The following is a 23,719-nucleotide window of genomic DNA, read 5'->3' as shown; positions in this document are numbered from 1 at the left end:
GAGACGAATGGAAATCTCGCGTAGTATCGTCTCAGGGAGAGACGCGACCGCCGCTGTGCCACCGGGATGGTAAAATGGAAAATTACTAAATTCCTGGGGGATAATTAAACCTCGTCCTGGCGAGACCGTATCTCCGCTCGTTTGTTCGTTAACCGGTGCGGCACGGTGCGACGACCGGGCTTTGCACGTGCTCGCATTCGTTTCGTTCGTTACGGCTCGATAGTCCGGCAAAACCCTCTGTCGTCGATGATCGAGTTATTCGTATGTAGCCACCGTAATTCTGTACTCTTACCGTATGTACGCGGCTCGGGAGCAGAGAGAAACTACCTGCGCGACAATGACGGTCGAGAAACGTTTCACCTGGGAAAACGAACTCCTGTAAGGAATTCTGGATTGCATTATTCATTCGGCGCGGCAGATAGAGCGAAAGGGGGTGTAGAGGTTGTGTTAACACTTGAGAGATAGTGCGAGGGTATAAATCAGCCTTCGACGCCGTTCCATACACTGTACTAAAATGTCAACTGTCCTTCGCGGCTCTGCTAAATAATTTTCAGCCGCAAAACTACCGTTGTTATCGACGACCTGAAAATAAAGCGGGACAAAATAAGTTGAGCCCTGGTCAGATCGCAGCGGCGACTAAATCATCGCTTATCGTGTAATTACACTACGCGACGCTTCTGTCTGCCTAAGGCCATAACGTTCCGCGGTCACGTTACACAGACAAATATTTGCGCAGACCGATAGCTAGCTTTCCACCCGACGTTCAAGATGAAAATCATCGGGATCTATAACGCCGAGTCAAATATTTAACTTTCAGATCTCCCGACGTTTTTCTCCTGTTTGCGCGAGACGGTTCCTTAAACTGTTCGAACGGAGAATTAATTATCGCGCGTACGCCCGCGACACGCAGCAATGAATTTTCTAAGAGCCCGGCGAATATGCGAACACGTGAAATCGACCGTTCTCGCAATTTTCGCGGACCCCGAACGGACTTTTTCGTGAAAAAGTCGCCGGATTTATTCGCCACGAGGAAGAGTCAAAAGTCCGCGAATTCCCGGGTCCCCCGTGGAAAATAACGAAAAAGACAACACGGTTCACGAACTTTCTCGCTCGCATAGCTGCGCGTTTCCCGTCCAACGACCGCGACGCATTCGGCCCGTTCAACCCCCGCGCTCTCGAGACCCTCTTGCCATCCGAAACTCGTCTAGAGGCAGCCACGGACTCGGGCTTCTCCCGCGGCGATCAACCATTTGTCACCAGGCCGCTGGATTTCCCATTTTCCGGCCGATTTCCCCGCAACGACGCTGACACCCGCCCCATTCCGCTGTCAACCGCCCCCGACACCCCCGACACCGTCGACACCCTCGACCTCCCCACCATGGCCGACGTCGCGTCCCTGCTACGTTCCGCAACGCCTCCGCCCATAGTGCAACGGGTTTTCGGGGTCGCGCCAGCGACCAGACACTGTAGAATGAGGTGGTGATGCCTGTCCCGCTACCATTCGCTACTAACGACGAGTGACTGTGCGGTGCGGCCATGGTGGCGACACCGTCTCGTCGTTGCTCACCATACCGCGCCATGCCGCACCATGCCCGGGTAGAAGCTCATTTTCGCACTGTGGCGCGCCCACGATCTACTTCATCCCCCGGATCCCCCTAGATCCCCCTAGATCCGACGTCGGATCGTTTGTTTTCCAAGCGAACGGCACTGTCATTGTCGCTACCCAACCCAATCGATACGTTCTCCAGACCTCCCTTGCCCCACCACTCGCGCAAAGTTGAATCCCCTTCGTAGACAGTTTTATTGAAAACAACCGCTCCGGACATCCGTCTTCGGAGCAGCTTCTATCGCTCCGTTACGGAAAATGGTATTTATCATTTATGGGATGATATACGCCGTGCAAAACAATACATATTCATCGCTTGCAAATTCCTTCGTGTTCTCAGCTGGGAGCCTCGATCTTCAGTCGTTCGATCCCCAATCTACTATGGGAAAGTAAACAGTTGTTTTTAAAAACCCGTTGAACAGAACAACGTGTTAATGATCATAATGGCGTTTCAAATGTGCTTGGAACTAAATAAGCTTGTTCGTTTTGTTATCTACAAAGTGAAACTGAAGGGTTGAGGTAGTCAAAATATATCAAAGTTCAATTTTAATATATTTCACAGTTGACTTGTAGGACTGTCTCGAGGATGAATTATATCAATAGGTAAGTTAGTTTTTTAACGTCGAAAGTTCGCGTGTTCTGTTTTTTGCTGCAGTTAGCCGTGTAATATGATTATTCCACGCTAATGAATTTCTGCTGCTTATCTTCTCCATGGCACCAGAATTGCGAAGTTTCCAGCACCGTGCATTTTTCCTTCAACATACTTAGACTAATTAAATAGGCACGTTTGCTCTTAGCAAATGTTGGCACCGCTACTCGAGTAAGTGGAGCAACAATAGTTCTCTGAACATTCACGTATCGTTGGTAGTTTCTTTCACTTTCGCGTGACGTCGTTGGACGTAAATAACTATTGGATTACAGTGACAGCAATTTCGGTTGTTTTAGAAACTATCTATTTGGAAAATCGAAATAGACATGCATTCACAACCCAAGAGAAATGCATTCGCATTACTTGAACTTTGATTACTATATGATCGCATATACATACATCTAGTGGGGTGGAAAGAATAGCACGAACTTACCGAACGATCTAATATTATTTTCGCTTGGGGATTCCCTTTGCCGAGGAAACAAGTCATAGGTGCCATTAGCTATCCCTCTACAGCGGAAAAAAGTTTCGCAAAGACGGTGGATATTGTAGAATAATTGTACGGGGGTAACATTACTTGCTAATTCTTCTATCCTCGCGGGACTAGCTGCAGCTAGACTATTTCATTAGTTGGTCTGTTTACCACCGCGTGCTATAGCCAAGCAATCGAACGACTTGGCATCAGCGATGCACGATGAAATAAATAACTAATGATTCATAAGTCACTTCTGCTGTCTCCGACGTAGCTATACCTAGGATCCCCGGCGTTAGATATGACACAAACAAGGACTGTTTATTTTCCACGGTGTGGATATCGTTTTTTATGGGGAATAATCGTGTCGGGTTGACGGTCGACGTCCTGTGTGTGGATTACATAGAGACATTGTCATCCCAATGTCGTCGCCAAAGATATTTTGCTAACTGTTAATACATTGAATAAGCATTTTTTAAGCATTTCGAAATTCATCGGTGTTACGGTTTTGAGACGCTGTCAATAAAAATGCCTCGAACCAAAGCTAACCTGTACAGACCAACTCGTCTAGTTTCTATCCAATCGCGACCTTTAATTCGCTGGTGTGCGATCTGCGGGGCGATTAAACGCGTTTCAGCCGAGATTGGATCTGACAGTATCGATTAAACGAGACCGTACGATCGGCAATTCTTGTCGCGTATTAGAAGCAATTAGATCTGTCGCGCGGCGCGCTCAACTCGAAAATGATTATCAACTTTATGGTCGATCGGCCGAGTGATTTACTTCGAGACGCTGGCCGACTAGCAACCGAATAATCCACGTTTCGCAAAGGGTCGATCGCAATTACGTCCCGAGCGGTTCACGCGGCAAAGATAGGGAAAAGAAAACTGGAACGAGTGGCTTGTAATTTCAGGTCGTTAAGATCGGCGAAAATTTTAACGATCGCGGGCCAGGACACGCGCGATCCGGCCTCCGCACGATAGCTGCTGTTATCGACGTTTCTGTTATCTGGCCGACAGGGAACGAGCGTGGAAAACCGGCAAACAGGTTGTCGGCCTGAACGCCGCGCGAAATAAAATGCTGATTCGTTAACAAAAACTGGCGAACCCGCAAATCATCCGCGATCAGTGTCGCCCACGATCGGATTTACCCGATCGGAACTCGTTAGCGGATTACGCAGCTTTAAAGAGGAACCCGTTGGCTTCTCGAAGAAGATCGATCCCCGGCCCAGGCGTTTTCTGCCCGAGCCGAGAAGCTCGAACGAGCATCGGGAGCCCGGATACTGTTACATGATTGAACTAGAGCAAGGTTTCTCGGCGGAGGTTAACGAGTGTTAGCTGTTGCCACATTATAACGAGATATCGAACGAACAGCCCGTGCCGCGGTATCGCGTTTCACCCTTAAACAACGGATATTGCAAGCGCAGGGTGGCCAAAGGGTGGCCGCGGGGTGGGCCAGAGGGTGGCCGAAGACAAGGAAAACGCTGTAGCAGCCGACACTCGAGCATCCACGCTCGCCCGGAGCACACGCGATCCTCATTACGGAATGCCTGATCGTTACCTCCGCTATCTACTTGCGCATTATGCTTCCGTATCGGTTAATGCAACTTCTATTTGCTTCGAAGCCCTCGATCTTTGCGGCCGCAACACTTCCGAGCGATCCCTCCAACTAAAAATCGGACTAAAATTCAACGATCGTACTAAAAGTTACGCAAAAGATTCGTCGAATGTTTTTCAATTTAAGCATGTATTTTTCACAAAATATTTTCGGTATTATCTCGTCGGGAGACCCTTTGGTAGCAGTCGGAAACAGGCACAGTTGGGTGAAGAGAGAATTGTTTTCTGGATCGACGCGTCCTTTGTAGCATCTTTCAACGAGAGATTAAGAAGGCAGACAGAAGTTTGATGGACTTCGACACTTTGATGGTTTCGGAAGAGCTTACGAGACTTTCGCCAGGTCGCGTTCGTTCGGATCTTCGCGACGTTCCCAACGGTACCGGCGAACCGGAGGTCGAAAATTTAAAGAGCTCCGATCCTTTCACGAGCGATCGGTGTGTAATTTCGTAAAGAGTGAGTTTTCTCCTTGTTTCCGCTGCCGAAAGAAAGCGTCAGCCGCCCGAAAACACGTCCGCGCGTACGTTCTCGTGAAAGCCCGGCGAAACGAGCCACGGGACTGCCATGCTCGCAGAGTCGCTTTTACAGTGGCATACGTCCCTATCGGTTCGAGACGCGTGTTTCCTGTTTCACAAAGGGTAAGTGGCTCTGGCCTGTGTGCGTCCGTGCGTGTTCTCGCGACACTCGAAGCGGCGCGCGGCTCGTCTCGGCGTGCTACCGTGAACCACGCCGCGCCGCGCCGCGCGGCTAGGATGAAGAATGCAGCGGGCTAATCGATTCCAGAGTCATTAGCGCATTAGACATGATAGCCTTGCTCGATACGGTAGCCCGGGACGGCCATGTTTGTTCTAGATTAATGTCTCGCGGACATGAACGACCGGGCATTTCACGTTCTTTAATCGGACAGTAAAGGAACCGGCCGCGCGAGTCACGCGGAGACCGGCCAATCCCGTGGCGGGACGCGAGATCGCGGCAATTTTTCAAATGTCACCGGATGACCGCGATTTCAAGCCGTCTCCCCGATCGCTTAAAGTGATTTCACCGAGATCGCCGAGGCCCGTTGCCGTTTCAGCTCGCCAATTAATCGGCCTCTCGCGATCAAATCTCCGGCTAATTGGCCAATCTTCGCCGTACCGGATAAGAACGAGTGGACGAGGGATTTCGAGGTCGTTGTGCCACCGTCTGAAATCTCCGGCTAACCTTCCGAGGGAAAAGAAATCTGTAAAGTAGACAGCTGCTCGAACGACTCGCCAAGATCTTTCACCTTTCAACGATGTAATTGCGACACTTCGAACAGGCGGCGCGCAGAAAATCAATTTCGTCTGCTTCGCGCGTGAAATATTGAATCGTGGATGCCGGCCGAGCAGGACCGCGTTAAATCGCCAAAAACTTCTGAACAGAGAGAAAAAGAAATTTCGTTTACCGCCCGTGTACGAGTTGCTCGCCGTCTAATCGGCCAAACGAATCTCGGCGTACAATGGATGCTAACGCCGGATCCAAGTGAAATTTACACGAAAATTAAAACGAACGACTCGTGTTCAGGAAGCGGGGCGATCCTAACAGCGATAAGATCGTTCGGAAAATACGTTCCCGTATCGATCGACCGGTGAAAGAAGCGGCTTTTGTTTCGGCCGGTTAGCACCTCGCCTCTGCGTCCAAGAAATTAACACCGTCGTAAAGTTTCGTGAAAGGCGACGTCCGGCGACGGATTCGCATGGGTTTTCGAGGGGCGAACGACACGAACGACGCTCGAAAAACTCGGCGAATTGTATCGGGACGGACGCGGACGCTTGTTCCCGAGGAGAGAGAGAAACGGTTCCAGAGAATTGGCGATGCTCGCCTGGCAATTTCGCGGCTGGCTCACGTCTTCATTCTTCGACGGACGATCTAACGAGGATCCAGCCGGAGGGTGTGGCGGGAAGAAGCGTTCCCGAGCGGAAGTCTCGAATCCGAAACAATGAGGGAGCCGCGGCTCGGCGCTGCTCGGCCAGCCGCGGCCCGGCGCGGCGCGGCGCGGCGGTTTGACGCGAGCCTCACCGAAAGGCTTTATGGCTCTATTCTTGCCTCTTCGGCCGGCTTCTCTCTCTCTCTCTCTCTTCTTTTCCCTCTTTCTCCCTTTCTCCCTTTTCCGTTCGCGTTCTGCCTCTTACGCTTCTTTTTCTACCCTTTCCGTTCCATAGGCTCGTCCGTGCGTTGCGGTCCCGGCCTTCTCGAGAGAGACTTCTTCTTCCTCTCGTGTGTACGTATCTACACGCGCGCTAGCCTCCGGCGAGACCAGCGAGCTCGGCGAGACCGGCGAGGCACGGCAAGACCAGCGACGGAGACCGAGAGACAAGGCAAAAAGGAGCCATGGTCATCCTCTGACAATCAGCCCGAACCCCGGCCGAAATATACGTGACACGCGAAAATCAATTTCAACGGTGGTTGGGCCTCATCGCGCCGAGCCGGCCCTGCACAGCCTATTATATCGGCCATTCTTACACGAACGGCCGTCAACGGTTACACCGTATTTTTATTTATTCCTGCCGGAGACAGAGGAACCGGCTGCCAGAGTGCGGTTCCCGTGCGAAATTCGATTTCACATTTGACATATGCCGCGACCGCGCTCCTGGCTTACGATAGAGTGATTAACGCGACCTGGCTGCCTCATCCTCGGCAAAGCCAGTCATTATATAGTCGAGGCTCTGTGAATTTTTATGCAAGGCCCAAATTATCTACAATCGTAGATAGTTCTATGACATCACTTTCGTATTCTGGAAGATAGAATACAAATATTAGCAAACGATACACAATACATCGGGGCAGCCGGTTACCTCGAACAACACCGAACAATAGATTCTGATCGAATAGCCCTTGGTCGTATTTATTTAATTAACGCCTTGCCCATACAAGTCGTACAAAATTAGAGCAGCTTATTTGTCACTGTACGAACGGAGAAGACAAAATTTATTACATAGATTTCTTTTGCACGCTCTTTGTTTTCTAAAGGAGTTGGAAAAATTTATTTCCATATTGTTGAATACATTTCTAAATGTACCGGAATCTATCGTATCAACAACATTGGCGATGGTGTGTTGAAAGGCTAGCCAGATTCCTAAGCCTGCTCTCTATCACCGATTGCCCGAAGCCCCGAGATCCAGGAATAAATTGCAACTCAGCAGCCGCATTCGAAAGCAATAAAGTCAAAGGGCCGGGCTGGAAACTCGCGTAAATCCAGGACCGTGTCAACCGGGTGTAATCTGTGGGAAATTTATTTCTATTTGCCGTTGAAGGGTCACCGATGATTCGTCCCGTTCCACAGTGGGAGATCCCTCAATCGCGTAGCTCGGGACAATGATTTTCCTCGGCACGCGTCTCGCAGTTCTGCGGCCGGCTGAAACCCAGGGGGTGGCAAGGGGTTGTTTGGGAAGCCTGGCGACGGAACGAGACGGCTAGACGAATGGCCGAAACGATTATTGAACGCGGGGATCCAGCGAGAGCAAACTGAGATGGATCGATCGCATAAATCTCCGGGCTTGGTCTAATACGAAGCCGAAGCCGAAGCCGAGGTCGGGCCAGAGACCGGACGAACCTCTCCGCCGACTGACATAAATACGACTTAGCCGGGACTCGCCATCTCCACCGACTAATTGAGAATTATTCCCCCGCAATACCGCTGCCGGCTAATTCCGCTGAGTTATCGGTGGAAATCCTGTCGAGAGGAACGACACCGGGATTACGCGCGGCGAATGGAATTGCTTAAACATCGCACAACAAACGAATCACCTCCCACAGGAATCGGAAGATCCCCTTCCTTCCACCGATTCGACACGATCTCCGCGCGACTATCAAACGAGATCCGCTGGTAATGCGCAAACGAACTGGTTGCTTCTACAATTATTTAACAAGCCCGACAATTTGTAGCACGATTTTTCCAAAGAACTGAAAACTGGTCGCTCTCTCCCGCTAATTTGCAGAACCTAATAATCCTAATTAATACAGAAATTCCAGCTTATTTGTATCGTCGACGAGGTGTTGGTAATGCAAGCTGCAAAACGAACCGGTTTACCCGGTCGCAAGTATTTTGTTGGTCCTTTCAATTAGTGGCGCACCGTACAGCAAGAAAGTGAACTCTTCGGCCTGCTGTTTTACGATGGTTTAGATCGGAAACTCCTTTGCAACATGTGCCACCGTTTTATCGGCAATAAGCTGTATTGCCGGTCAGCGCTGCTAATAACACGTTCGCGTAATTGAACCTGTACCAAGCATGCGTACAACGCGTTTCATTAATTTTTAACGACTCGAGTGCACTTTTCCGTGGCAAAAAAGAGCCCCGGATCGCTACAAACGGCAGAAATAAAAAAAAAAGCCGGCATTTCCACCCGCAGAACGGATTCGAACGATCTTTCGTAAAAACGTTCGTTGCGCATTTAATATCGAGCCTCCGCGGGATAGTTGTCGCACAACGCTCCTCGGTGTCTTCCTCCTTGGGAAAAAGAAACCTCGGAACCAGCTTGTAGACTCAAAGCATACCTCGCACGCGCACGAAGCCAAGAAAAACGTGGTTTCTCGAAAAGCTGAAGCGAGTCGTTCGTTCGTTTAAAAATTTACGAGATTCAGCGGCTGGTGTCGCTGCGAGAATAACGGCGCTGTATGCACCAATAGAAACAGAAACAAATAAAACTGCTGGCACGGTCGGGGGTTGCAGCCGTGGGGGGCCGCGCACGGCTCGTGAAAATTCCAGCTGCGAAAAGTAAACGCTCGGCTTCCCAAGTTGTGCTTCGTGTCCGCCGGTAATTGCGTTTAAACCGACGCGACGGCGACTCGGTTCGCAGCCCTTTTTTCCCCGTGCGACACACGAGTTCGATGCGGTCGCGCACCGAGAGCGCAGAAAACCGCGTTTCCGTGGCTCTTTACCACGCTCCCAACCCTATCCGAGGCAAAATGATACCATTAACGTCGCTTTACGTCCAATTTTGACCGGCCGTCACGTTTTATTACAACGTGTACCCGTTCATTTCACCGGCACGGCTCTGTCACTGTATGACACAATGTTGCACGAAACATGTCACAATTTTCAGGCCAATCGACTCCTTCTTGCGTGCATTAATAGGCCGGCAAAGTATCCCCAATACCACAGACCGTGCGCAGGCAACCGTGCACGAAATGAATTCAATCCGCCATTGCGTTTCCACCCTCCGGCCATCCGGACTGTCGATTTCCACGCGAAGACAAAGACCGCTCGATACCGATCGCTCCGAAATATTTCCTCCGGTCTGTTTACGTTGCTGTTGCGATTAACGATCAGCGCGTAGCGTCGATTCTATTGTTTTCTGTGGTAGATTGTGTGGTAGAAGACGTATCATATTATCGAACTTGAGAATGTTAATAATTAATCTGCGGATCTCGCGAGAAATAAGAACCAACAAAAAGTTTCTTCTTTCTTTTAATAATTTTTAATATCGATTTCTTGTGTCAATATACTTCGATATCTTAGACTTCCTCCAGTTTTAAATAACACATACTCGATTTTCTTATAAAATGTGCATAAAATGTGCAGTCTCGTGATACTACATCTCCAGAATCATTCACTTTTGAGAAACATTAAATAACCGAGCTACAAAAATTCATTCACTCCATGTAAGAGTTTTTTATACTGATCTGATTTTTCCTTACAACGAATATTGTAGTTGTCTTTGAAATCCCTATTTCAGGTTTCACGTTGCATATATGAAATGACAAAAATTCCCCGGGCGGTTTTCACCCAAAATAGCTTGCGACGAATTTGTTTTTATCGCCATCAGTTTTCTTCCGTAATAGTCTCCGGCTGTCGATCGCTACGGAAATCGGAACGGAACAACGTTTCAGCGACTGATTATGCCGTCATGGTTGTAATTGGCGACCACCCAGGCCTGGAGACTGGAGACACTCGACAATATTTACCGGTGCTTTTCGGTAGACGAAGAGCCTCGTGCTGTGCGTTTTCCTCGAAGGAGGAAGAGGATCAGCGTGAACCGATGTCGCAACAGGACGCCCCTCGTATTTCCAGAGCAAGGAGACGCAGAAGACGGTCGCGATGTCTCGGATGTCCTCGGCGGGCGCACACTTGTTCGGAAACCGAATGGTCACTTAACGCAGCAGGGGTGCCCCGGGTCGTGTCGTGTCGGGTAAAAAGTCGGGCCGGCATCCGGACTCTGGTGACGACGGGGGTGGAGCTGCCGGTGTTTTGTTTGCCCGGCAGAAACTGTCACAACAAGTACAAACGCACGGCCCACCCTCTTTTATCTAGCCAAGATTCCTTTCCCGCGGTCTCTGCGCGGGCCCACGAGGATCCGGAAACTCGAGTGGTCCTTTAACCTGACTAACACGCGGCACCATTGAACAGGAAAAGAAAGCAGAAGCGATACAGGCCGTCACGTGCTGGAGAGACGGAAAGCGGACGTCTCGAACGGGCCAGCTTATTATCCGGTTAAGAAGCTTCCAGCGAAAGACCCGTTGGCTCTTTTCTGATGAACACGAGAGACGCGATCACGGGCGAAAACAGTCTCGTATGACCAACGAGTTTCGTCGACCGTGGATAATCAGGTGAATTTTCGGTTTTTATGGGTCCCTTTGCAAGGTTTGGGATCGGAACGTTCCGCCAATCGAACAGTTTATTAAATTGATCTTTCCTCGAAACACCTCCAGCGATCCAAAGCTTCGATTCGCGCCCAAATATTTCTGCTCCGATTACAAAAACAATCGCGGGTTCTCGATAACTGCACACGATCGAAGAATCGGTTGTTCGCCCGTTATCGTTCGAGCGAAATACGGGGCATCGATATCGACCGCACCGCCGCGTTGCGTTAACCGCATCGATCCGCAGAATGAATTCGTGCAATTACACGCGGCGCACACCCGGGACGTTTAATTACGGAATCGTTGCCGAGCGTAAATACTTTCATCGGCGCTTGTTACGCCGGCCGAGTGCGCCGGCTCGTTATTATGACTGATAATACCGGCGGCTACCGACCGTGTCCGGCAACTATGCGCGTTACCGGCGATGTCATACTCAGGCTAATTACCAGCCTGATCGTTTGTCGTTGTAACGAGCCGCCGCCGCGGCGTCGCGCTACGCCGCGCCACGCCGCACCGCGACGTGGACACGTACCGGTATCCGTCAATCAGAAAACGTAATTACTCACCCCCCCCCCCCCCCCAATAAGGAAAAAAAAACGAGAACTGATTATTCCGTTAACTAATACTTGTCTGTGCGGTGAGTATCATTCCTTGAAACGTTGAAACAATTCTCTGCTCGAAGAACAATTCATCGAAACTATCGCAAGATCTCGTGTGACACTTTACGAGTTGACAACGGCGAAATAAATTGTTTTACTGGTTTACTTATTCAGTTACAAATAATTTACATTTACAAACAAGTCGTTGATAATATAAATTAGTACAATCATTTAAAAATTCGTGCAATCTGACTCTAAATCGGCTAGGTGACAGAATGAAATTTAATATAGAAACCGACGATTCTTTTTCACGGCAATGCCGCGGCAGACCATTAACACATTTCGCGGTACCCGTTCTTGCAAAAAGATCCGTTCATCGCGACATCCATCAACATCAATTGGATCGACCGGCACGGCAGTCTCGTATTAACCGGAAGAACGGGAAAAATAGACCGAACACGGTGTGCCGTGAAGTGCCGTTTACGATGCGGTCGCTTTCTGCGGCCTTTACGACAAGCCGTCCTAGCGACTAGCAGATAGCCTAAGTCCGGGCTCTAAAGTAAAAAGCATGCTCGACGGGCGTTACGCGTGTTCCACGAACCGAGCCGTGCTCTTCTCCTCGAGATTCGCAACTGCGAACACCGTGAATAAAGTTTTCAGAATCCTAAACGGTCGCGTTGTTGGTACTTTTTGTACTGCGCGGACACCTAATGTGGTCTGATGCAGGGATTCGCTTTTTATCAGCCACCGCTTGTATCGCGTTTTTTTTTTCAATTGTACGACCAACACTTTATTCGCGTGCATCGATCACTCGACGTATGATTTTCTTTAACGGATTTAGTAATTAGAATTTCTTTATCGTTGATCATTAGTTAACAGGATCACCAATCTTAATTCTTTAATTTTAACATATTTCTACAAATTGAATTCTATTAAAACGATTAAATACCATTTATTATGATAAATTTTCATTTTCTGATTTCCGTTTCACTGTAGTAAGTAACGCTACTATCCAGTTTCTGACAATTTATTTAAACTTTCACATGTTTCATCGAGGCTTATAGAAGAGAGTTGTGTCTCTAGGAAAGTAGTATAGAAAACGTATTTTAAAAAGTAATAAATAAAAATATAAACAGTCCTGAATATACTCAAGTACATTTTAGCGACAAAGCTCTGCCATCGGAGTGTCAATCAGATTACTTAGATCTTATGAGAAGTTATGATGGAAAATATTTAATAGTACTACGGTCGGCTAATGTAAACCCAGAGGAACATGGTTTGAAATATAAAAACTAATTTTATCTATGTTACTACAAATATCAAATGCGAATTCAGTCGCGAAGCTGGTCTAAGGATCGCGGCAGTTCCGACAAGAGGATAGGTCAGGTCATTGACGAGGGCTCGTACGATCGGTGATCCAGCGATCGGGTGTCGATACTCGGTTCTCGACCTTGGCAGGGAGTCGGACAATCGGTTGCGATGGTGCGGGAGGGGAACTGGTCTCCTTGCCGGTAAGAAGACGAAGACGAAGAAGAAGAAGAGGAGGAAGAAGCGGCGAGCGAGGAGGGAGAAGAGGTCGAAAAAGAAGAGGAGATAAGAATGCCGCGTAAGTATAGAGAGCATAATAATCAGAAGTAAATTGCGGATACGTGAGGCTACCGTGTTGTACGGGGGCCCTGGGCCCGAGGGCCCGCTGGCCGCGTCCGTCCGTCTGTTCCTCCGGTTCTTCTGTTATTCTGCAAATGTGTTGCACCGTGGCTACACGCTCGCGGACACCTCTACTCGCGTATGCAACGTCTCCTTGTATATAAATAATATATACAGGGTGTTCGACTGCGCGTGTGAAACATTTAAACGCGGGAACGGTGTTGCTGTAATAACGAGACCGTTTTCAAACCATTAACGATTCACAAGTTCTTCGGATAATAGGTATAGGGAACTCTCTCGTACGTCCATCACGATGAAAATACGGTCATTTTCTTACCTCGGGTGCCGCGTACGTAGGGTGTATATGAAAGAAAATGTAATTTCCTGATTACGATCGTACGACAAAACATCGTCATTTGTTTCTACGCGTTCTATTAGCTCGTTTATCATCCAATAAGACGCGTCCACGTGCCGTAGAAGTAAATACGAGATCGCGATTGCGCGTTACCACCCGCGCGAGAACGATGGCGTTAAAATATTTGACACGGCCGGTCGAACACCCAGTATATAACTATCGAGGAGCGCGCAGAATGGCAGGACACGGGTCTACGTATGATCGGGTCCGAGCCTAACCCATCGGTAATCTAATTTGAATCCCGAGAGGCCGCTGGCTCCGCCGCGCCAGTAATGGAACACGTATCGAATAATATTACGAGCGATTCGATTCGATATCATTCGTAATTTCGGCCCCGAGACCGCAGCGCTCGGGTCGAAGGAGGTAGCCGGCTGGCTGGCTGCCTGCCTGCCTTGTCGGTCCCGATCGCTCGTGTGAACAACACGTTTTATGCGTATTCCGGGTGGCAAGGGGTACGCGAGCCCAGGGAACGAATCGCCGCACCGCTGCGGAGATCCTTTCGCAAAAACCGAGACAGAGAGACGACCTCGCCGGCTGCTGCTCTCTTCTCGAGCACCGGAACCCCCAGCAGACTGGCTGACTGGCTGACTGGCCTCGCGGAGTACCCTCCGCGAGAATGGTAATGATCGAATTCCAGGGGGAGCGGGACGTGGGAAGAGCCTGTCGATATCTTCTGCAGGCCTCGCGATTCTCCGAGGAGACAGCCGCTCGATCGTGACCAGATATCGGAGAACTCAGGGACAGATTATTTCGATCGATACCGGAATTTCATTTGCTCTGGCAAAATTGCCGTACCCTTTCGCCGCGAATCTTCTTGCATCGGGATCTATGAGCTTGGATTACCGGCTTACGACTGCAGAATTAGCTGCGAGATGACTGACCACTTCGAGCGCAAGCACAGTGCATCAATGAAGATGATTAGAGTAATGGCTGTTGCAGTATTAAAGATATATCTTACCGCCTACGAAATCGACCACCGAGGTACAGTTGCGAATAAAAGAATCATCGTGAATCAAGAAATATTAACCTGCTTTCTTTTTCTTGTTTGCATTTCTGCTAGGAACAATGAGATGATCAGGAAATGAGAAACAACTTGCAATCATTGTTAAGATCTTGTCACTATCCTCGTGTCGAGGTTAAGAATACGGGTACATTGAAATGATTTGAAAGGGACAGTGGAAATGTAGAGGAGGGAAACAGCATCGTAGCCCTGCTCTATTTTGCTTGTTATATGTTCGCAATCAATGTTATTACTCCTTTCCGATGCAATGCGACTATCGAGGATGCGAGAACAGTTGATGGATGGAATGTCGTCCGAAAAAGATCGCGAAGGAGAAAGAGCGAACAAAGCAGGGAGATAGCGAAAAACAGGAGTAAAATCGAAATTCCTCACCCAGATCCCTTCCCGGTGTGGAGATTGCAGGTTTAGAGGCTCGTACCGTTAAAACCAGCGGGTTCTCGGGGAAGGAAAGGTTCATCGAACTGTCTGCTAGCCCGTTGTTGTATATAGACGTCCGTAGTTCAAAGCGGATTTCATTAATATCGGACAGTTTTCAATACGCGTGCGTCCAATCACGGACCATATAACGTTCCCTCGAGCCGCTGCCTCTTCGCCTAATGTTAGCCCGTTTAAAGAACGTATCATAAATTGCGTAAAGCGAAGGCGCGCACCGGGTTTTATGCCACGCTGCCCGGGGCAACGTGTTCCCCTTCTGTTCCGGCCGCCTCTCCCCGCGCCACACCTCGAGGAGCCAACCCTTAAGGACCGTCGAACCCTCCGATATTGGGTCAATTATGAGATTGCAAAACTCTACGTGACTTTCCCTTTAAACGGCCTCTCGCCGATCTCGGCGACTTTCGATGCTCGAGGCGAGTCCGCCGAGCATTGTCCACTCGTGTCGGCGATTAATTACAACTCGACGGATAATTTCGGAGCCGAGGAAGATTACCAGAGGTGTCGTAATCGATCCGATCTGCTTGATCGGGTCGTTCCAAAAGCAGACAAGTCGTCCCTTTTGTCGAACAGCTTCGCACATCGGCCGTCGCGTTGCCTCGCCTCGCCTCACCTCGGCTCGCGTCGCCTCGCGTTCCAAACCCGGGTTCGCGTTTTCTGTATCACGCTATATGCAAATGAGACATATGCTTCCCGGCCGTGCCAAATAACAAATTACGTCGTGTAGGTACCGTTGGATGTATTGGTGGGCCTGAAATTACGTAGAGGGCCCCGACAGGGACACGAGCGGACAATCGGCCGGTCGTGCAACGTCCGTTCCGTTGTTCTTCGAGTATCGTCCCAGCAACGTCCGAGTAAACGTTCGTGTGTCCAGGACCCGCGTCACATTGAGCCTGATACGCGTCTCAAAAACGCGCTTTCGTCGGTGCTCGGAATCAAAAAAGGAGGAAATTCGTCGTGTTCGACTTGGTCACGTTCCGCCGCCGGTTCTTCTTTTCGTTCCTACTCCCGGGAGTAATTGAACGGAAGTACGAAAATGATGAACGACGCGTCCCGCTGCTCCGACAATCCGCGTCCTCCGAGGACGAGTCCTTTTCCCGAGTCATTATGCTGCCACCGGTGCGGCGTGCACAGAAAGGATATTCAATTCCCGAGGATGCATCTCGCTTCGATACGTTGCACGACGCGCGTTTAGCTCTGTCTCGGGATTTCTTGACCCAGGAATCAATTTCCTCTCGTTCGTTTTCTTCGTCTTTTTGCCGCGTCAAGTTTCTCGTGTTCCTCCTGTGTGTAGCCGCACAGAAAATCTGTATCCGAGGTTGGCCCATTCTTTTCCGTACATAACAATGAAACTGATGTTGTTCCAATAATATCTTCGACACGTATGATTGGATTCCCGGGATGAATAGAATTTTTTAAGTTTGGTTACAAATTAGGATTATTTTTAACCCACCGCTATGACACTGAATCTATATGTCCCACATTTGTTTGGAAAAGTAATTTTATCACGAGAAGAATGAAATTAATAATTTAATATAGTAAAACGATTTTCGAAGTGTATCCTCAAATTTTTGGTTCCCGATAATATTCTTGATTTTCGAGAAAGAGTTGTTTAATAAATAAACTGGGTCTAATAGATCCAGTATGACATACGTGTTTCGAAAAGGAAATGTGACAACGGAGGGTTAATGTGCTCTCAACGAAATAAGTCCACAACGAGTCGGTAAACGTGCTACCACTGCTACCGAGACTCGCGTCGTTCGTGTTCCCACAGTGTGACGTGGGCTACAAAGATGTAGCGCTCAAGGATGCATGACAGGAACGATCACGAGCTGGTTGAACAATGTTAACATCGATGCAAATAGCTGGGACAGTTCCTGCGATCATTTCCTCGGTAGACCGGTTACCAAGTCGCTAAGCATGTACATACTCCTGTGCATGAAAATTGCATCGATAGGGTGAACCGAATAAAATAGACTCGTTTTTCGTCGCGTGTCTCCTGCACGATAATGGGAAACGAGCCGCTTCTCAATGTAACGTTTACTAAATATTTAACGACGACTTGGCTGCCGTAAGGCATAATGTGTATTCTACTTGTTGAGCACTCGAAGGTCGCGCAATGCACACATTCGGCGAATACTTCGCAGCGATACTTCCTTCTTTGAAGATCACGATCTATTGTTATATTTTAACTGAAAGATTTTGCATCCTCTTTTATCCGTTCAACGGAGAATTGCAACATGAGAAATCCAAACTGTGCAGCAATGATTTTCTTTCAAGAAATTCCAATAAAATTTTACCAAAGTATAAGTGTAACTATTTTTACCAAAGAGGTCGAAAGATACTTTTTAAATTTTTAATTAAGTCAACACGTAGTTTTTATTTTTTGTTTATAAATGCGCCAATTTATTCTGATTTTGAACCAACGTTATTGTATCGAATAAATAATAGTGAATTGACAGTTTTCCCCAATGGACTTCTGAACTTTTCTACAATGATTATAAAATTGCTTTAATTCGAATAGTTAAATAGGTAAATCGGTAAGAATAGCGTTAAATAATTCAGGAGCAAGTGGTTCCCGGAGAAAAACATGGTACCTTTAAACATGGCCTGGTTACTAAATGGCAGAAGTGATTGCCGTGGGTCGTGCGCTAGGGAGGCCGTCGAGTGGCCGATAATGTGGCCCCGAAATCCGCTTTGCGCCTTCCCCGATGTTTACGTCGTCTGGAGCAAAAAAGAAGCGTTTTCCCTTTTTCTCGAACAAACAGAGACCGGTCAGGAGGGTTGTAAAACAATTTGCCGAGCCCATAGCAAACAATGGGCGATCACGAGGCCCAGACAAGACCGTCGCGCCGCGGTAGAAGGATCCCCGAGGCCTCGGCAATTCTCGTCTCAAAAACCCTTAATTTTACGATGATTATTGCGGGCCCGGTCCAGGACGAAATTTACTTTTGTCAGACTCCCCGAGTTACGGAAAACTGGGTTTTATGGTGGCTATGCTGAGTGGAAACTCAGAGAAAACAAGCGCCGTTTGTGTGGTCCCGCGCGTCTCTTTACCGTGCTTTTACTGCTCAGGTAATTGGATTAAAGAAACTCCCAGCGAGATTGGTGGGCCGCCGACTGTTTGCGTGCCCATTCCGAAACGAATATCATCGGTAAATCCAATTTTTTCGAGTTCTGCCAGTCCTGCATCTCGCGTTAAGCCGACGACAGAGATTTCTGTTTTTACTGCGTAAAATTATAATTCCATTAGGACAGAGAACGTTTCAATAAAGGATACTGGCAATTAACCGCAGGATCGAGCTTTTACAGCCGGCAATTTCGGTCTCGGCCCACGGATCGGCGGAATCGAAAGACGCGATCTCGACCTCCGTCCTCGCCCGAGACTCCCGTAGAAAGACCGACCATTGTCTGCTAATTTCAAGAGCATGCTCCGAACAATAACCGAATCCACTCGACCAGGGAACCAACCACTCGCTTTGCGTGTAAACCCAGCGAATTTAACAGTGTGCAACGCTTTAATCCCATGGTATATAGTCGCTAATGGACCACGCAAACAACAAAAGAATATTCCTGAATCGTCAATGGACTCCTCTCTATTGGCAAATACCTATCAGGTAGTCAGTGAACTGGTGCCGTTTCCACCGTAAGCAAAACGTACATTGACACACTAATAACGAAAACAATCAATCTTATTGTCTACCAATCGAATCGCATTTACCATTGTCGTGAAGAAATAATGGAAGCTGTGGAAGACCATATTTCTGAATAAGCTGTTGATTTACACTTCGACTACCGGAATTATTCCGCACAAATCGATGACGGAATTATTTGCTTAGATTTGAAAATAAATTTTTACGCCAATTTATTATGCCTTGCTAATTTTATTAGGATTCATAAAACTTGCACAACATAACCATTCAATCTTAATCCGAACAAATAAGATGCTTCAACTTCACGAAATATTCGAAGAAACTTCTCGTGTTAACCAACTTGCGAGAGTCTCGAACGTTCTCTGCTACCTTGTGCTAAGCAAATACGATGGTCAAGCTACTTAGTCGGTCTGCGAGAAGATTAAAACTCGTTTCAATCTTGACCAAATCTAAAGCATCGTCGGATCGCAACGCAAACAAACTGTTGGCAATCACGGATTCAGTAATTTTAGTGGAAGAAATCGATGTTCCCACCCTGAAACGAAGCAGCAGCAGCAATCCCCCGACGCTTTGTACATCGTCCGTCAACGTTTCCATTGACTGGGAAACGGAGTAAACGTTGGCCGGCATCGTCGTGAATGACCGTCGAGCGTGCATCCCCATTAAGCTTGTCGCGTAATCGCGCGTTTGTCCCTCGTGTGACGTGAATCTGTTCCCGCGATCTCGGGGGATCGATATGTTCTAACATCGGAATGACGGAAAACCCTAATGAACAGGCGACAGATGAAGAGAGAAAGGTCGAGAGACCGCGGCGAGTGCGGGTAGCAAAGCAAAAAAGAAAAATGTCATCCTCGTTCAATTACGGTGCACCTCGTAACAGCCACGCGGCTACTAATATTAGTAGCGTTCGTGGAAGCGTGCTTCTGGAAAGTAGCACTTGAAACGTGCTCGGCGACTCCGCTACCAGCATTTCTTGCTTCTGCTGCCTCTCGGGGCCGTGATTGTTGCAGAGCGTTCGTCACCGCAATAACGATCGAACCGACTGACGAAGATAAATATTGATAAATCGACAGCCTATCGGAAATCGGTACTTGATTTTCCAGCGGCCGCGATTTGTCGATAAAGAATAAATATTTAAACTCTCCTAATGCGGATCAAACTTCGGTTGGAAGTTACCTAATGCGGGATTCATTTTGTAACGAAGCCGCCAGCGCCGAGAAATTGGAGAAACTCGTGGATCGATGAAACAATTTAAGCGATAATGTTTCCTCGAACACGGGCCAGAGTGTGTACCGACAGGTCGTACTTCCGGAGGCAGTAATTCAATTTCTAATGGACGTAATTTAAGGATAATTTGATTCTGAGTCATTGTATGCGAATAATAGAGATCAATTGCAGTGCGGCAACGGTCCGCATGGGAATTAGAGTATGCACGTACCGGCGAGCCTTTTAATGTTCATTTCTCACTTTCGAAATGAGGTAAACACACAACAAATGCATCGTGCACGCGCGTCCGCCGCCACAGATGGATGACGAGGGGTTGAATAATTTACATGGTGAACTGTACGCAACGGAAATCGGTAAACTGTATCTCCATGGATATTGCTCAATCGCATCCTCGTTTCAAAACGCCGGGTCGCGCCGCGCCGGTTTTCGTCGTTTGCGACCAATAGAGGAACTAACTGGCACGGTTTCAAATTATTATTATTAATAAAAATAATAACAACATTATTAGTATTGTTATCATTATTACATATTGTTATTATCATTGTCATCTTCATTTATCATTACTTCTTGAGCAGAAGTATCGCGCTCCCGAACGTTTCTACTATTTAACGTTCGCCCGAGTTCGAGAGCAAAAAGCGGTTCGAATCTTCGCGGATAATTGAATGAAAGAAGTCCGAGGAGCAGCGAAACGAAACTCGTACGCCCACAAAGAGCATCAATCAAAATCAAGCGGCGCATTCAGCGTCCACACTCGCTGCCACAAAAGACAGCCGCCCCCCCTCCCCCCGGTCATTGATAAAAACCGTACGCTCGATTCTATTAAGTCCCATTCGCACGTGTCGGCAGCCAGCTCTTTCGAAATTCGCTGAGTAGCTTATTTTCTAGCGTCACGTTGTTTCGTGATCAGGGCTAGAGACACGTCAACAATTCTCATCGCGTTGTCCGCGCAGTAACTCCTCTAGCGTGTCGTCCGAACGAGATCCTTCCGCGTTCACCTCTAACCCTTCATTTAAATATGAGACTTCTGTGGGATCCGCGAAAAACGTTCTAATTACATACTCTTTAACTCTCTTGGAATGTATAGATTGGGTGACGAATACGTTCTGTACTCCTTGCACCAGATTGAAGATGTTCATTCATCAGCAAGACACAAATAACTTTAAAGACCTGTGACCGGCTGTTTTTATAACTTCATGAGAGCAAGTACAGCGAACATATTAGACGAAAAAAATAGCAGATCGGACCTCTGTCAGCGTTACAAAGAGATAACGGTAATCAGCCATGGAGGACTCACCTTGACTATGTTCGCCAGCGTCGAACGTCTTGCTGGTCATCTGGAAGAGCGCATCGAGAGGGCTGCCCTGACCCGTGGTCCTCTTCCCGTGATGTCCAGCCTGTCCACCATGCTGCTGCGACGTTTTCCTCTTGAACTGTTGCTGCTGCTGCTGCTGTTGAAGCGCGGGATGATGGAGTCCGGGGTGCAGACCGTGGTGGAGACTGTGGTGATGCGCCAAGGGATCGGGACTGCCAGAGTCCGATACGGAACTCCTCCCGGAAGAGGACGAGCTGCTCAGGGGAGGTTCGCTGATGGATCCGGACATGGAGGCCAGGGACATGCCCATCAAGGACAAATCCCTGGGCGCGGTGGAATGATTATGATGGTGCAAATGGTGCTGGCGATGAGGTTGCTGCTGCAAATGATGGCGATGATGGTGGCTGAGGTTCGACTCCACCGTGTCCCACGGCCGGACAATCTTCGCTTTGGGTCTGTGAGAGAGGATGTCCATAATGTTAAAGGATTTTACGCCTCTTTCGTTGGTGTCGCGGTCCCTGTCGTCCTCCTCGTCGGAGTGCTGCATCTGTACCATCTTGAGGCGTTTCAGGGGCTTGAAGTAATCATCGGTGGTGCCTGTCGCCGAAGGACCGTTGCTGCTGGTCCTACTGTCGAGCTCCTCGTCGTCTTCCTCGTCCTCCTCGTCCTCTCTGAGCGTGGTTACCGACTCGCCCGCGCTGCTCTCGCGGGCACGCAAACTCCTGCCGTTCGACATCCTATACTCGCCCCTCGAATAGCTGTCATCGTCGTCGATCATCGACTCCCTTGGGTAGCTCCTCCTCGGAGGACTCAGTCTGTCGTACTCCTCCCTGGTCTGCGACAGTCTCTCCTCTTCCTCCGCGCTAGGCGCGACAACCACCAGCGGCAGCGGGCTCGGGCAGCCGACGGAGATCTCGTCCTCGTCGTCCTGAGCGTCGCCCCGGCCTGGCGAGCCCCGGCAAGGCGTCCGTCGGTGGACAGGCGAGGCCAGACAGCCGGGGGTAGTCGCACTGGAAGACACCGTCGTCGACGGCGACATCGTATACGCTTCTGTCATCTCCGTGGTACACATCACTGCTGCGAGCTCTTCCAAAGATCGTTGACTTTCCGAGCGGTTTTTCCGTACACGTTCACGCGGCGCCGTCTCAATCTTTGTCCTGCATCACTGTCGCGGTCAATTTACTGTTCTCGGGCACCGTCGACGTCGACGCAAGCCACACACATATTCACGGTCGAGCAGGTCCGAGACCAGCGGATCGGATCGTCCACGATTCGAGGAGCTAATCCCCTCGAGCTGCTCGAGTCATCCCGGTGTCGCGAGCACACCACTGGCCACCGCACGGGCGACTTTTCCACGCAGTTGTTGCTTTCAACGGTGCACTGTCATTCCGCTGATCGTCCTCCAGTCATCGTCGGCCACGTTCTCGCGTTACATCATTGGCAGCCTGTCGAGCCTCCCACAAGCACCGGCGGGCCTGCTCGTCATTCTCAGCGATCAGGAAACCACTGTCCACGCCGTCGTCATCTCAGGTCCTCGAAGACTCCCGGGTCTCAGAGGCGTGAAACGCGTGGTGAAACGCGCGCAGTCAGTGACGAACTCTCATCCCGCACCAAGTCGAAATGTCGATGCACTCGCGCGAACAAGCCGTTGAGATTCTGCTACGCGCACACGGTAACACTGTGCACCGAAAAGTTCCGTCAGCGGTTTCCGTTGATGGAGTTCGAACGAGTCCGATGGTCCCGAGGCCAGCTGGGATCGACACGGGCATGCGGAACCAGCGAGCGGGCGGTCGATGCGCGGACGAAACGTCAATAAACGTCGATGGTGAACGAGCTGCGGGAGTTGGACAGGCTCGGTGTATCAAGCCAGTCCAAGCCAGTGACTCGAAATGGTACGGGGACGGGGATCTCGGGTATCGCCGGGTTCCTCGAGGGGCAGGCACTTCTCTCCCGACCGCCTCGAAGAGGGCAGAGGTGGGGACCGAGCAGCTCGAATCCGCTGGCAACGCTTCCAGCCGGTCGCACCACCTACCGCCGATATGGGGGCGAGTCTACTTCGCCTGGGTTAGCCGAGTGGGTGTTCCTTCGTTTCGCCCCGCCCATTGAGTTCCCTCCTGCCCCTGCCCACTCGTGATCGTAGCCCCTACGACACGGCAAAATGACGCTGCCTCGATGGAATTTTTACGAGACGTACTTAACGTCCTGTGGCGCTGCTCGAGCGGCCTCAACGTACCCCGGCCTTCGACCTTCTTCTTTCTTTCCTCCCTTACTCGGTCGATATCCCCTTTCGAACTGTCTTTCTCATCGCTCCGTCTTCTTTCGGTCAACCTCTTCTGCCTTCTCTCTCCGACACAGGCTCGAAACTCTTCCTGCGGTAAAGGCCGGCACTCTGGCGAACGTGGGACTTGACCCTCCACGACGAAAACGCCTAACGAGGCCCACCACCGTGATTTCATCCCACCCGGGCTGACCATTC

At 49.4% G+C, this 23,719-nt stretch overlaps 1 protein-coding gene across 1 annotated transcript in view; it reads right to left on the bottom strand.

Annotated features, from left to right (window-relative positions):
• Positions 1-23,336, bottom strand: part of LOC144475818 (uncharacterized) — a 52,668-nt gene extending 29,332 nt beyond the window's left edge. The window contains exon 1 of the mRNA XM_078192114.1: positions 21,226-23,336. Coding sequence (XP_078048240.1) covers positions 21,226-22,315 — 1,090 coding nt within the window. The 5' untranslated portion in view covers positions 22,316-23,336. The remainder of the gene's footprint in view (positions 1-21,225) is intronic.
• Between the last annotated feature and the right edge of the window lie 383 nt (positions 23,337-23,719).

This window comes from Augochlora pura, chromosome 10 (genome assembly GCF_028453695.1).
Source record: "Augochlora pura isolate Apur16 chromosome 10, APUR_v2.2.1, whole genome shotgun sequence".
NCBI classification, from domain to species: domain Eukaryota; kingdom Metazoa; phylum Arthropoda; class Insecta; order Hymenoptera; family Halictidae; genus Augochlora; species Augochlora pura.
Note: the sequence above shows the minus strand (reverse complement) of the source record. Positions and strands in the feature narration are given on the sequence as shown.